Genomic DNA, 14,561 nt, shown 5'->3' on the forward strand with positions numbered 1-14,561 from the left:
GAAGCTAAACCTAATCTTGTATAGAAGTTCAAGGTTTCATATATGCTACGATCGTTAGTAGTCAATGGCGGTGTTTCCTTTTCCTACAACTGCATCTGCTTAGTGCATATGACAGAATCTTATATTTGGGTGAGCCGGACCCTAAGCATGTGTCTCCCTCAGCCTCTCAATAACGGCATTAGAATCTCCGCCCATAATAGCCCGTTTGCCGAAGACAATGATCGCACTAGACTAGATACAAATCCTTCTGTTCTGCATTAGCACTAACCTAAATTATGTTCTTGAATTTTGGAGCGTAACGTGATCCTTCCTGAAACAGAACCTGGTTAGTTGTGTAGTTCTTACTTTAGTCGGCTAACTCAGAGCGTGAATTGGGAATCAAAGACTTTATATACAGTTATACAGAGACGCACTATGATATCTATATGTTTGATAAGAGTGATATGATATTATGTTCAATGTACTAGCAGCTTGGACGATACGGTAAACGAAATAAGATATGAAGAAAATTCTTATAAATGAGCTATCTCTAAAAAAATATAGTTCTGAAAGTAAACGTCATGATCAAATAATTTCTTAACTGGGAAACGTACAAAGGTTTACAAAGGTGAGGAAACTTCTATTACCGTGTATGACAAGCAAGTTAACCAAAGGCAAAACCCTCCAAGCCAAATCAGAAGAGCTTAACAGTAACAGCTGCCGACAATAACTCTTCAATGTCTGTCTACCTCATCTTCCCAATCGTCTTTCTCAAGCTTCGTCGGTTATATACACTGGACACCAAAATTTGGAACAAGTAACAAAGCAATCTCAGTCCTCTTTAAGGCTCCTTATCCCGGGACTCTTCCACCAACGGAGTCTCCTTAAGCGAAAACTCATCGAGACTTTCGTCTTCTTCTGTGTCAGTCTTAAGCTCTTTGAACATTGCCATCACTTGAATCATTGTCGGCCGCTTAAACGGTCGATCATCCAAGCATTGAGACGCGATCTTCAAGTAATTAAATAGCTCAACATCGCCTGATTTCTCGGTCACAAGCTCCGGATCAAGAATCTCAGTTCCTCTTTTCTCTCTATAGAGCTGTTTTGCCCACCCGACGAGGTTATTATCTTCTCCAAACTCCCCTGGATCAATGGGTTTCTTACCAGATAGAAGCTCAAGAAGTATCACTCCGTAGCTGTAAACATCCCCTTTGGCTGTACACCGGAAACTCTGGTAATATTCCGGTGGAACGTATCCTGGTGTACCCGCGAGCGTGCTCACGCTCAGATGCGTGTCTAGAGCGCTGACAAGCCTCGCCATCCCGAAGTCCGAGACACGTGCTTCGAAATCTTCATCTAGAAGAACATTGCTCGACTTCATGTCTCTGTGGATTATGTGAGGAATACAGCTATGGTGCAGAAACGCTAGCCCTCTTGCAGCTCCAATCGCTATCTTCTTCCTTGCGGCCCAATTAAGAAATATTCCACCTTTCTTGGATGATTTCTCGTGAAGAACGGTTTCTAAGCTTCCCCATTTCATGTATTCGTAGACAAGAAGCCTCTCTTCACCAACCTTGCAATATCCCAAAAGCGGAACAAGGTTTCTGTGTTTGATTTTCCCAATTGTTTCCATCTCAGCCATGAACTCTCTATCACCTTGTCCCGTCACCCGAATCAACTTCTTGATTGCTACAAGAGATCCGTCTCTGAGTTGAGCCTTGTAGACTTCTCCAAACCCACCAGATCCGATCATAGTCTCTGCGCTAAACCCGTTTGTAGCTTCAAGAAGATGCGCGAAAGTAAGCTTTCTCAGTGGCTTTTCGAACGTAGCAACGTTGATGCTAAGCGGTTCAGGAACGCTAGAGAGCTTCCAGCTGCAACTTCCGGAAGTTGGAAGGCTCTCAATGTATTTATCCCTCTTCTGTTCCTTTTTCTGAACTTTCCTCACTTTGTAAAGCGCCATGATTAGCATCACAAGGCACATGAAAGAAAACGCGATTCCAGCAATCACAGCGGTTGCAACAGTTTGCTTCTTTGCATGGACACGGGAGGTAATGGGCCGACGAGGAGCTGAACCGCATGGACGCAAAGGAACACCACACAGGCCAGAGTTGTTTGCGTATCTTGTGACAGGGAAGGTTGTAAGCTGACCTCCAAATGGGATTGGACCGGTGAGGTTGTTGTTAGAGACATCAAGATCACTGAGGAAAGAAAGCGATCCTAATGATCCGGGTAAGTAGCCTTGAAGATCGTTGTGAGATAGATCAAGAACACCAATCGCTTTCAATCCTCCAAGACTATCCGGGATGGTTCCGGTTATCCGGTTATGTCCCAGATTCAAGACCTGGAGATAGCCCATGTTACCATAACCAGGAGGTATAAAACCTGAAACCCCATTGTACGAGATGTCAAAGTAGATCATGCTTCCATTAGCTGAGAACGTGTACATTGTCATGCCCGAGTATATTCTTGTCGCAGGACACGAATGAACCATTGGAAACCGCTCTAACCGCTCCGCACGAATACCTTCAAACTCTACTAACCCTCCTGCACCTCTACAGTCTGTTCCACCTTCGTTCCTAACAAACGCAAACTGTTTACCTGAAACACTCCCTGGCATCACTAACCCGGCCTGACTAGCCAGCTCACCCGGGAGGTCCCCAGTTAAACTGTTGCTGTTAAGATCGAGCCAAATCAAGCTCTTGCAGTTCCCTAGCTGGCGTGGAACGTTCCCGGACAAAGAATTGTTCCCGAGCTGCAAGATTGCTAACTTGGAAAGATTACCGATTCCGCTAGGGATTGTACCGGTCAAACGGTTGCTTGAAAGAGAGATCCAGATCATGTTGGTGCATCTCGAAATCGATTCAGGGATAGAACCGGTTAAGAGATTGTTGTTGAGGATGAGAGTTTCCAAGTTTCCACCTTTAACACAAACACCTTCTGGTATACTTCCAGTGAGATTGTTCGCCCACATGACCAAATCAGTCAGATTAGGTAACATCCATACCTCTTTCGGAATCGGACCAGTGAGCTCATTGAAGCTGAGATCAATCGTTTTTAAGTTCTTGCATTTACCAAGCTCCATAGGAACTGTTCCTGAGAGGTAGTTGTTGGCTATGAGAATCTTTTCAAGAACCGGCGAGCTTTGCAGAGAGCAGAAACCAGACGGTACATCTCCGGTGAAACCATTTGAGCTTAAATCAAGAACACGAAGATTTGAACAGTTGGTGAGTGATATGGGAACAGAGCCTGAGATGTTGTTGTAAGCAACGTATGGGTAAGTGATTCCGGTGATTTTACTCACGACGGTGGTCAAGAAATCGCCGGAGAGGTAGTTGTTTCCGAGGTTAAGGTTCTGTAACGAGACGCAGGCGGCGAACTGTGGAGGAAGCTCGCCGGAGAGAGCGTTTCCGGAGAGATCAAGAACCTCTAGTGTTTTGCAGAGTAGAGAAAGCTCCGGTGGGATTTCGCCGGAGAAACGGTTGTGAGCTAGAGAGAGGTGTCTCAGGTTCTGAAAACCTCCCCAATATTCTCCGCCGGGGATTTTTCCGGCGAGATTGTTCCGAGAGATGTTCAACGTCTCGAGGAATTCACAGTTCGGTAGAGTAATCGGGAACTTATCGCCGGAGATATTGTTCTGTGAAAGGCTCAAGAAGGTGAGATTCCCACAGATCCCGAAACTTAAATCGGAGAAGTCGCCGGATAAGTTGTTGTGAGTGAGATCAAGATACTTCAACGACGCCGGTAAATCAGAGATAAAACTCTCCGGGATCTTCTCCGATAAGATATTGTAAGAGAGATCAACAGTCGTCAAGCTCTTTAAAGACGACGACGGAGAAAACCCTAATTTTCCGGCGAGCTTGTTGTTTGAGAAATTCACAGAAACCAGATTCGAGCATCTCGAGAAAACGTAATCCACCGTAGAATAGTCTGAGATCGAGTTGGAAGACAAATCCAGAGCTTGAAGATAACAATCAGAACCAGACCAGTCTCCTCCTATAGAGGAAGAGGAGAAATAGTTTCCTTGCAGGTAAAGATTCTGGAGATTAGGCAACGCAGTGAGGTTAACTAGGTTTAGGGTTCCGGTGATTCCACCGTTTCGGAGATCTAATCCGACGATACGACCGTCGTCAGAGCAAGAAACGCCTCGCCAAGAACATGAACCGCGACCGGATTCGTATTTCCAGTTACCAAGAACGTTGCTGGGATCAGATTTCACAGAGAGTTGCTTGAACGCCATTAGAAGAGCAGTTTCGTCCAAGTCGGAGTTGATTAGGTGTTTGCTCATCACAAGAGAAGTCGTGAAGAAACAGAGGATCAACACAAGCAGCCATTTTTGCTTCATTTGGCACACCCAAGTGTTCGATTTAATTCCTTATAGAGGTTGAAACTCAAAGGAGTAAAGGATCTTCTTTTACGGACATGAATGAACCCAAAAAAAAAAGTTTAATCTCCTCTGAAAAAAAAAAAAAACAGAGTGAGGAAAGTTGATTTGAGAATAGCAACAAAAATAAAAAAGCAATCTTTATCAATGAAAAAGTTGATTCTCTGAATAGGGAACCTTGTTCAAGAAGAAGATGACGAAAGAGTAGAAACTAAGGGTTGACGGTGACTGAAGCAGACAGAGTTTCGCTGATGAAGAAGACAACAGAGGTCGTTTTTTAGATACGGTTTCTGATCAAGTACGATGTTGCAGAGATGGTCGGATTTTGTTAGATTTTTTTTTTTTTTAGTATCTTTCCAAAACCAGATGGTTTAAGATTTCGTAGCAAAGAGAGAACTCTCGTGAGTTTTACAACATAGAGAAGAAACTTTATTTTAGCATGAACAACATCACTCAGAAAAAAAAGATTATGAGAAGAAAAAAAACAAGAAAAAGAAAAAAAAAAATCTTCTTTTTATCTTTTGCGTAATTGAGGAGTTTATAGCTCTGTTTACAAAGAGATATCAAAGGTCTAATTGTAAAGCTAATTATTTCTTTTAGTTACTTTATTTTTATTTTCTCTGTGTGGGGTAATTTGCAAAAGCAACAGAGAACAAAATTTAAAATATAATAATAAGAAAAAATGGCAAAGAGGAAGAAAAAAGGCGAGAAAAAGGAAAAGTAGATAAAATAAAATGAGGACATATTATCCTACAGAAAAGAAGAGAAAACATAATCATGATACTAAAGATTAATTTCCTCTTTATAATCTCTTTCTAATTATCAAATTTTGTATTAGTTTAATCTGAAAAAAAACAGTATATGGTTTAACTCACGAATGAATGTATTTGGGTTGGTTTACAAAAAGTTTATCGTAGACTCTTTCGTGTAACATATTCTACTAAGTACTAATAATGAGTTGTCATCAAATCAAATTTAACTCTGACCAAAAAAATGTGAGATACTTACAATTTCCTACATTTACGAACACTCTTGATAATCTGTAATGTGGTACAACAGCTATTTGTTTTTCTGTTTTGCCCGTTGGTGACAAATCTCAAATTGGACTTTTTGAAACACTTGGATTCGATTCAATAACGTTACTAATAAATAATTATCTGCCTTTATCTTCACTTTTTTGGGGTTAGATGAATTAACCGGCACGTATAGGTGGTATAGATATGTAGGTCTCTCGTTCCCATATATAAATAGTAACCCCCCTAACCTAATACAAAGAACATAAAATATGATAAGTTTGACGATAATTACGATAAAGGCCTACTTTTTTCCTTAGTTCTCGTATGTTTCTACGCATTTATGCAACTTTCTAACCCTACACGGCACGAATGCTTTAGTACTATCATAAAGCATTCAACAAATATTGTTCTTTGGTCCTAGTTTTCCTCTTGTTTAATAGTTTTGTGGCCCGACGTTTTGTATTTATTTATGTAGTTGCCGCTTAACTTTTTGCCACCTTAGCATTTAATCCAATTTCTTACCTTAGCACATACTCCCTCCGTTTCATAATATAAGATGTTTAGAGAAATATTTTTGTTTCATAATATAGAATGTTTCCAACTTTCTATGCAACTTTTAGATTAAATTTATATTTTATATTATGTAGACTTGTTTATGATTGGTTAAACTTTTAAAAAGTAATTATTTCTTAATATGCGTGTTTTCACTAAAACATCCTATATTTTTGAAACGAAGGGAGTATATAGATATACTAGTTAGTCTTTTATTCAAGGTGCATTAATAAACTAAGAGAAGCCACCTAAATATCTCTTTATAATACATGTATACACATTTGATTTAATTAGATTAAACAAGTTGAATAAGTGTTTGCTAAGTCCAATTTGAGTTCTATGTAAATAAATCATTTGTAGAAAATTTTACTCTAAATGTCGTAAATTTTAAGTTTGTGAGTAAAATTTATAATTTTGTGGATAAACTTTTTACACTATATGCATGAATAAAAAAGAGAACATTAATTATTATAATCTGTAACATTCACTTCTAAAAATGAGCTATAAAGTACAAATTATTGGGAAAAAACAAAAAAACTTCTTGAAATGTTAAAGAACAGTTTATTATACACATAGAAAACAGAGGAAAACAAAATAGCTTATGATATAAAAATTATTTAGCTTCCGTGATGTCCAATGTAAATGACAATAGGGGTCGGAAAATTTTGAATACAAAATTAAGGAGGAAAAAGACAAGGTCCTAGAAAACCAATTTAATAATAATAGGTTAGATAACAAGAGAAATAAAATAAGAAGGGGTTTTTATGAAAAGCTGGAAACATGTTTCGTCGCGCGTGGGCCGTAGGGTTGGGCCGGGTACCGATTTTGTCAGTATTCTCATCCGCACGAGCGCATATTATTTCTACTCTAAAGAGTAAAAGATTCTCCCCATGCTCACTAATTTTTGTATATATACAGTAGATTATTTTATGTATAGTGTGATTATTATTCAATTACTCGAGGACTACAAATAGTCAAATAGTGTTTTGAAAGAAAACATTTGCGCACTCTCCTAATCTCTTAAATCTAAAACATGAGATGAGACTTTTGTAGCTAAAACAATCATGAATCTGTGACTCTTCTTCTTCATTCTTTTCCTTTATCAACTAAATTTTTTAATAACTAGTTGTTAATTAAAAATAAAATATAAAAATATGAAAAATCTTGATCAGTATTCTCATAAATTATATTTCAAACTATTTTCTAATTTTCAGTTGCATGTTTAATATATATAACCATCCTTAACCAAACTATGTAATTGGTTTTGTGTGTGTGTGTGTAATGAAAGGTGGATGATGACTTCATGAAAACGACTATAAATCTAATGATGACCCATATGCTAATCAATCCAGTATCATTCGTCTTATTTGTCTAAATTACAATCACCTTTTTTTTATGTATATATTTATTTTCTGCTTTTTTTTATTAATCCATAACTTGTAAAAGAAGAAATTAAAAAGGCGGAAAAAGACATTTTAATGGTCTCCAACGTATCATTATTTAAATTAGGTAAAAGGAAATTGACAAATAGTTCATGCATGTCTATTGACATCTTTCAAGCTTTCATATAAAAAAGGTTCACATATATATATATATAGCTGTTTTAGATAACATATCGAAAATGATTACGCTTATACATTTTGATAATTTTGTTTGACATTAAGGACCGACCTAATAATGAAGAAAAGGCTAAGCAATTTTAAATTTTTTTCACACCCACTTACCAATATATGACCAACAAAATCCAATCACATTCCAATCAATTAGTCAACTGTTTATAATTTTTGCCCCTTTTTTCTTAACAAAATTTAACTGTAAAAGCTCTTTTGAGTAGAAATCATGGGTCCATTATCAGTCATTACGCTATCTTTGTGGATCTTGGTTCTGTAGATGATTTACTCATCAAGAATAATCATTTTAAAGATTTTTTAAGTCCCAACTTTACTTTAACAGTTGTACATCACATTCATGCAAAAGAAACGTAATTTTCGTGAAATTTTTCAAATAAATGAGCTAGCATATATTAGTAAATTAACGAAACGGTGAATAATTTTTTTTTGACCTAAACGGTGAATAATTGCGATATAAAAAATTTCGATTATATAAATTGTCGTATCCAAAATTTAGTAACAAGAATTTTAAAAGTGGAGATTGCCCAACAAATGTAGAATCTATTTTGATGGAGTATATCTGTATATGATATGAGACTATGAGTAAGTAGTGTGTTTTACTTTTGGTGGGAATCATAATTTTCAGACTAAAAAAGAGGTATACTAATATTATTTTTACGATCATGTTTTCCTCGTTGTAATAATCAATTGGACCTCAAAAATTAAAAAAGAAGAAGAGAAAAAAAAAAAAGAAAAGAAAAAAAAACTATACCAAATGGGCACAAACCCAATCAATGCCCGTTTGCACCAACCTCTTTGTCTTTTCTCCGGTCGTTGATCGATCTCCTACGACTCATTTCATCTCTGCGTGATTATATTAAAAAAAAAAAAACAACCCAAAATCAATTAACTTTGGTTTTGGTCAAACAAAATTTTGAGTTGAGTAAAAACAGATTTAGTTTTTTTTTTTTTTACCTGAGAAAAGTCCAAATAGAGTCATAATGAAGAAGGCCAAGCAGTTTCCTTCTTTTCCCTTTGTGAATTACTTCACCTCGTTTTACGACAGGTAATTGTTTCACACCTCTTGCCTCCATCAACTCTTTGGCTACACCAACCGTCGCGTCTGGATAACAAGTAAGCAAACCGCGTTCTTGGCCTCGGTATGTTATATTCTTAGTACACACTGAAGAAACCGGACATGTATCCTCCTGCCAAGGGACAAAGACTTATTTCAAGTCAACCGTAATTTAAAGAGCAGAGTGATGAGATGAGACTGAGGGAGTGTGTTTTGTTTCACTTCTTACATCTAAGATTGTAGAGACGTTATTTGACAAGTATCTTCTGATGTCGCCGTGTGTTAGGATCCCGGCTAGAAATTCATCTTCATCGACCACCATAAGGCAGTTTTGGTGGCTGTCTTTAAGGATATTTCTTGCTTCTCTTAGAGTTGTTCCCGGAGTAACCTTCACGTAGTTCTTTGACATAACCCGCAGAACCTTTAAGTCCTCCAAAATAGTTTCTTCATCCAAAAAGGATTTATGGTCAGGGTTCTCCATGACGGTGAGCTCAAGAGAGTCAACATTATCCGTGTGTCTCCAGACACCTTCGGTTTTACGCTCCGCAGGTGAAAGAGAAGAGTATCCTCTTCCTGTGTTGCGACCTTCAGATAAATCACTCTCTTTGCCTTGGTTTGCCACAGAAGGAACCCATATAGCTAAACCAACCGCTCCCTGTTAGTAGAGAAATCAACAGTGAGATCAGATCATGAACAACTTGATCAAAATATGAACCAGAATGCAGCATGTCAAGTGGAAACATAATGTTTTTATCTACATACAAACTATCAAACTAACTCTGGACCTTTAGTTAAAAACATAATATTACAGCGACATCTTAAGTGGAATATTTCACACTTTTAACAAGGGTTTTACTGCTTGATTGGTTAAACGGGCAAACTTAGGACTATCTTAATGAATCCCGCCCACCTTACGCGAATTTACAAGATACGCACCATTAAAACTGAGCGGGAAAGAGAAAATTTACCATGAGGGGAAGCAAAATTCTATAATCTTTTGTTAGCTCGAACAGCAGTAATACTGATGTTAAGGGCACAGAGCACATGGAAGCTAGTGTCGCTGCCATTCCAACCTGCATCACATAAAACGACAGCATCTCAATGAGTCAGATTTCAAAAGAAGAATAATTGGACAGTAACAAAATATATTTTAGAAAACTGCACTGAAGCAAGGGCCTGCGACAAAGGAAATACAATACCAGAGCGTAAGCTTGTGGTTGAGCAACAGCAGCATTACCAGGAATAGCTCTGTTAATAATCTCAGCAGCCGAACCCCCAAACACGGCACCAACAGCAGCACCAATCATCAAACTTGGTGCATACAGACCACCAACAAGTCCAGAGCCTTTGCAAAGAGCTGTAGCCACAACTTTGGCTGCGGCTAACTGAGCTAATAACCAGATTCCAGGAGCTGAAGCACTCTTTCCAGTGTGCAGGATTTCCTCAACATTTGTAAACCCCCAATACAAAATACCCGGGTACTTGAGTGCAATAATTCCAGCTCCTAAACCACCCAGTGCAGGGCACACAATAGCAGGAAGACCAAATTTCTCTTTGATGAAGTCGAATGACTTGGTAAACCACGTGACAAGGCGAGAAAAAACAACACTGACAGCACCGCAAAGCATGCCTAATATCAGGTATAGAGGGAGCTCTGGAGACAATTGAATACATGTTTGTAAATTTAGAGACAAAATGATCGATGAAGCAAATATATATATTGACCTTTCCTTCATTATTTAAAGCTACCAAGATTCTTTATGATATATCACATTATCACCTATCCATCAGGACACTAAATCATAAGTTCCAAAAAATCATACCATAAGACTAACTGGAAGGTTTGCAATACAGACTTAAGAGTGAAAAAAACATACCTGCAGCGGACTTCAGATCGTATGAGGGAACTGTAAAAGCTGATTGAGTCCCAAGCAGTGCATTTGACACAGTCGAAGATATAACAGAGGCCAATATAATCATTGCAGTGGTAAACGGAGGCGAGTTCTCGGCACGTAGAGGTCTTAAAACGGTCTCAATAGCAAAGAAACAACCTGCCACTGCTGCATTGAAACCTGTAACGAGGATAAAGGTCGAATGACATCAGATTTCTCACAATAAACAAGCGAAAGTGCAGCGAATTGAGCTCATGGCTGGGAAAAACAAAGAAACATAGAGCCTCTCTTACTGCTCTTATCTTTAGTAAGAAATACCGTTGCCTACGAATCATACATTAAATAGCCATACGTATGCTATTATTTAATAGTTACTCCCAGCAAGATGATTTGTCTAGTAGTAGAACCTAAGATCCATAGGCACATTTGCAGGCTATATACTACATACACAATTCTGGGACCAAGAGAGTGAGCGAAAATGAGGGGCCACAAATATTGCGATAAGTCAAAATGATACCAGGACCTAGTATAGACAATTATTGATAAAAGTCATCAGGCTAAAGCTAATGTTAAGTAGCAATATACTTGAGTTGAGTAAAGGAGCTATGTTTCTGTTTCCGTGCCTTGACAAACCAAGTATACATCAATACCAATTCATAAGGTGCATAAGAAAAGTGGTGGGGCGTAAAATTATACCAGATGCAATCCCAGAAGCCGCACCAGCAGCAGTGAGAGCTATTCTCCTTTCTCTGTTGTTTTCCATCATGAGTGCAAAACCATTGGCACAAGACTTTCCAATGTCGACACTAGGTCCCTCAGGACCCAGTGAACATCCTGTACCAAGGGTCACAGCAGCTTGGATGGCCTTAATCACTGGATAAATACCAGCAAGAAAATCTAGTCCCTGTCTTTGTGAAGAAGTGGATTGCCTGATTTGGTCTAAGATCTCGAGCAAACCGTGCATCATCCCTACTATAACACCCCCAGTGACCGGAATTAGAAGAATCCGGTGCCAAGTGTCAGCTAGTCTCTGTAGACGAAGCCATGCAGCACCTTCGTTGGGAGTACCAGCCCATGCCCACTCATGAATGACATGAACCTAGACAAATACACTACTCTATTGAATCAGCACTCAAAAAAAGTAAAGCTTAATTCAAATGGAATCAACATAGATCGAGATCTGATAAAATGATCGTACCCCTTTGTTGAAGCCGGCGACACAAATCCCAGCGGCGACACCTATAAGACATCCGATGAGAAGCAGAGCCCACTCAGGTGGAGCACTATCTCCGAGCACTTCCTCATCAAACCCGTACTCGTCATTTCGATCATCGACGTTATGTAAATTACTGATACCACCACCGCCATCTTCTTCTCCAGCCGAAAACGCGGAAGAAGAAGAGGACGGATTGTGGCGCTCTCTATCGACTCTGTTATTCTCCATCCGTTTGAAGCTTAAACGACGCCCTGAAAGTGAAAATCTCCGATCTAGATGCTTAAACAGATCCCTAACTCCTCCAGCTCCACTTCTGACAGCCGGAGACTGAGATTCAACATCGAGATCACCATCTTCTCCTCCAATGCCGTCTTCAACGCCGGTGGATCGCAACAGATGCCTATCTTCGTTATACTCTCCGGCTCCTGCCGATGACATATCTTATTTCAATTGGCCGTTACCAACACATGATCTTTTCGCCGTGATAGTTCACGATAATATCAATTTCGTTCTCCGGGAAGAAATATAAGTCTATGGCTCAGAGATTCGTCGCCGGTGTTGTTCAGATTTGATCGGATTCAGATTCCGAGAGTTTTTTACCGTCTCGATAACGAAACACGCGGCAGGAGGAGCTTACGTAAAGAGAACCTTCAGTGTCAACTAGAAGATTCAAGCCAGAATTTATGGGCCTTTTATTGGGCTCAGTTTTCTATTTTAATTAATTTATATACTCGCAATTAGCTTTATCACAATAAGTCGATATGTCCGAGTGGTTAAGGAGACAGACTTGAAATCTGTTGGGCTTCGCCCGCGCAGGTTCGAACCCTGCTGTCGACGATTCATTTTGCATTTTTTGACCATTCTCTTAAATTTTTGTTGGTCATATCAATTTAAACAGTAGTTATTATTTGATTGTTTTGGAAGATCATCACTGTGTCGAAACATATCTGCGACAGTATAGGATAATGAAGGCCAAAACTGAGAACAGCTACATTTTGTTTAATCAAATATCACAAAATCGCCTATAAAACAAAAACCAAAAACTAGGATCTTCTATATTTTTTCAGCTTTGAAATTAAATGGGCATAATGCCCTTTCTCCACCATGTCCTTGACTACCTCGTGAGCCTCTAAAAGCTTCCCTGCGTTTCTTAGATTGTTCACCAGAGTACTATACACAACAAAATTAGGGTTACACCCTCTTGACTCCATTTCCTTGAGCAACGAGCACGCCTCTTTGAACTTTCCCGCCATACAAAACCCGCGGATCAAGGAATTGTACGTGAAAACATTCGGGAGTTGCCCCTTTTCCGTCATCTCTTTGAACATCTCCTCAGCTTTCTCGAGCTGCCCGCCTGAAATATACCCTGTAATCATAACAGTGTAGCAAACAACATCCGGCGTGCACCCAACTTTCACCATTTCGTCCATAAAGTATTGGCAAGCTTCCAACTTCCCAGCTCGGCTCAGCCCATCTATCAGAGTAGTGAAATGGATCACACCAGGCTCTATTCCTACTTCCCTCATATGATTTAGCAGGTTAAGAGCAGCGAGAGGCTTGTTCCCTGTTGCTAAATGGTGGAGGAGAATATTGTATGTATACAAATCAGGAGAAAACCCGTCTTTAACCATTTCATCAAGCAATCTGTAAAGCCTATCTGTTTTCCCTAACCTAAAGTTTGCAAACATTACAGTATTGTAAGTCAGAACATCGGGGGAAAACCCGTCTTCTAACATCTGCTCGTAAACCCAATCAATCAGCTTGTACTGTTTCACCCCAAGCAAAGAATGCAAAATAGCGTTATAAGAGTGTTTGAAAGGTCGGTAGTTGAAAGTTTTCGACTTGATGAACTGCTCCACGACATCCCTAGCAAGGCCTGCTTCACCGCAAGTACATATCAGCAGATTAAACGTGCGTGCTGTAGTTGGATAACCATCTTTGATCATCTCATCAATCAGCCTGCACATGGCTTTATACTCACCACACTCTGCAAATATCTTCATAAGCAAATGATAACAATTCGCCGTATGCCTGAAACTCTCTTGTCCACCACACCATAAAAAGAACTTGTAAGCTAACTTAGCACACCTAGGCTTATTATCATAGCTCAGTGTCCTTAAGATCCCAACGAGAACCTCTCTAACCAAAAGCCCTGAGATTGTAACATTCAACTCATCTAAAGCTGATTTCGTATTGAAACCGGGACAATCTTGCTGTAAAGTATCGAGAACACGAGACGCACCGAGCTTAGCACTCTCCAAAAAACTTCTCCTTACAGAGATTTTCTCACCATGTTCCTCCTCCTCCTCCTCAAAAACCCCACAATCCATCTCAGAAGATTCCCATGTTATCTTCATAGGCTCTTCGGTTACATCACCACCGATGCTACTACCATTGCAAAACTTCCTCGATGTGAAGAGAAATCGATAAGCTTTACGGACTACAACACTTTTACCGGAATGAATAACACCGTTCATCGTATTTGAGCTTAATCCAAAACTGATGTCTCTTCATCATCTCTTCCACTTAAACGAACTAAGCAGACTCCAGAAACCTAAATTTAAATTCAAAGACGCAAATCTCACCACCGCGAGCCTCGGATTCCCAAAATCGCGAAAACCCATCTAACTATATTCCGGCGATTAAAGCAAATTTGAAATCTAGGTTTCCATCTGAAATCGACGAAGGAGACGAGTTGAAGAGGGTAGAATGGTAAATAAAACGAACCTGAATCAATCAATCAAGTGTTCCACTCACAGTCGTCTTGTTGCCTCTCTGCTCTTTGTTTTGAGAACTGAGAAGAGAATGAAATCGCCGAAACGAATCACACACGTCTG

General features: G+C 39.3%; 1 protein-coding gene, 1 non-coding gene and 2 pseudogenes across 6 annotated transcripts; 1 reads left to right on the plus strand and 3 right to left on the minus strand.

Annotated features, from left to right (window-relative positions):
- Nucleotides 1-4,890, minus strand: LOC104758844 (serine/threonine-protein kinase BRI1-like 1 pseudogene; annotated as a pseudogene). Of its 2 annotated transcripts, XR_015586421.1 has the most exons (3): nucleotides 4,541-4,890; nucleotides 627-4,435; nucleotides 1-310 (listed from the first exon to the last, which is right to left on the minus strand). The product of XR_015586421.1 is annotated as a serine/threonine-protein kinase BRI1-like 1 pseudogene, transcript variant X2 (transcript). The 2 variants fall into 2 exon arrangements; XR_015586420.1 differs by lacking the exon at nucleotides 1-310 and having other exon boundaries at nucleotides 496-4,435; nucleotides 4,541-4,680.
- A 3,290-nt stretch (nucleotides 4,891-8,180) lies between these two features.
- On the minus strand, nucleotides 8,181-12,388 carry LOC104758845 (chloride channel protein CLC-f). 2 transcript variants are annotated; one of them, XR_015587103.1, is made up of 8 exons: nucleotides 11,707-12,387; nucleotides 11,205-11,607; nucleotides 10,494-10,688; nucleotides 9,854-10,270; nucleotides 9,585-9,689; nucleotides 8,846-9,271; nucleotides 8,517-8,749; nucleotides 8,181-8,405 (listed from the first exon to the last, which is right to left on the minus strand). XR_015587103.1 is itself a non-coding variant. In XM_010481801.3 (8 exons), exons 1-8 carry the CDS (start codon nucleotides 12,160-12,162, stop codon nucleotides 8,333-8,335), a joined length of 2,346 nt encoding a protein of 781 aa, XP_010480103.1. In that variant the 5' UTR covers nucleotides 12,163-12,388; the 3' UTR covers nucleotides 8,181-8,332. The 2 variants fall into 2 exon arrangements, 1 of the variants encoding a protein (XP_010480103.1); XM_010481801.3 differs by having other exon boundaries at nucleotides 9,816-10,270; nucleotides 11,707-12,388.
- Nucleotides 12,389-12,479: 91 nt separating this feature from the next.
- Nucleotides 12,480-12,561, plus strand: TRNAS-UGA (transfer RNA serine (anticodon UGA)). The gene has a single exon. It is a non-coding gene; the product is annotated as a tRNA-Ser (tRNA).
- Nucleotides 12,562-12,656: 95 nt separating this feature from the next.
- LOC104758846 (pentatricopeptide repeat-containing protein At1g55630 pseudogene) lies at nucleotides 12,657-14,554 on the minus strand (annotated as a pseudogene). The gene has a single exon (XR_015586423.1). The product of XR_015586423.1 is annotated as a pentatricopeptide repeat-containing protein At1g55630 pseudogene (transcript).
- Nucleotides 14,555-14,561: the final 7 nt, after the last annotated feature.

Source organism: Camelina sativa, chromosome 17 (genome assembly GCF_030686135.1).
Source record: "Camelina sativa cultivar CO46 ecotype springtype chromosome 17, ASM3068613v1".
Lineage (NCBI taxonomy): Eukaryota > Viridiplantae > Streptophyta > Magnoliopsida > Brassicales > Brassicaceae > Camelina > Camelina sativa.

What these genes read in the sequence shown, in the direction of transcription:
- LOC104758845 (XM_010481801.3), bottom strand. Translation starts at nt 12,162, where the DNA reads ATGTCATCGGCAGGAGCCGGAGAGTATAACGAAGATAGGCATCTGTTG. An exon ending in AACCACAAGCTTACGCTCTG is followed by an intron (nt 9,690 to 9,815) that starts GTATTGTATTTC and finishes TATGTGATGCAG; the next exon opens with GTTGGAATGGCAGCGACACT. An exon ending in GAATTTTGCTTCCCCTCATG is followed by an intron (nt 9,272 to 9,584) that starts GTAAATTTTCTC and finishes CTCTACTAACAG; the next exon opens with GGAGCGGTTGGTTTAGCTAT.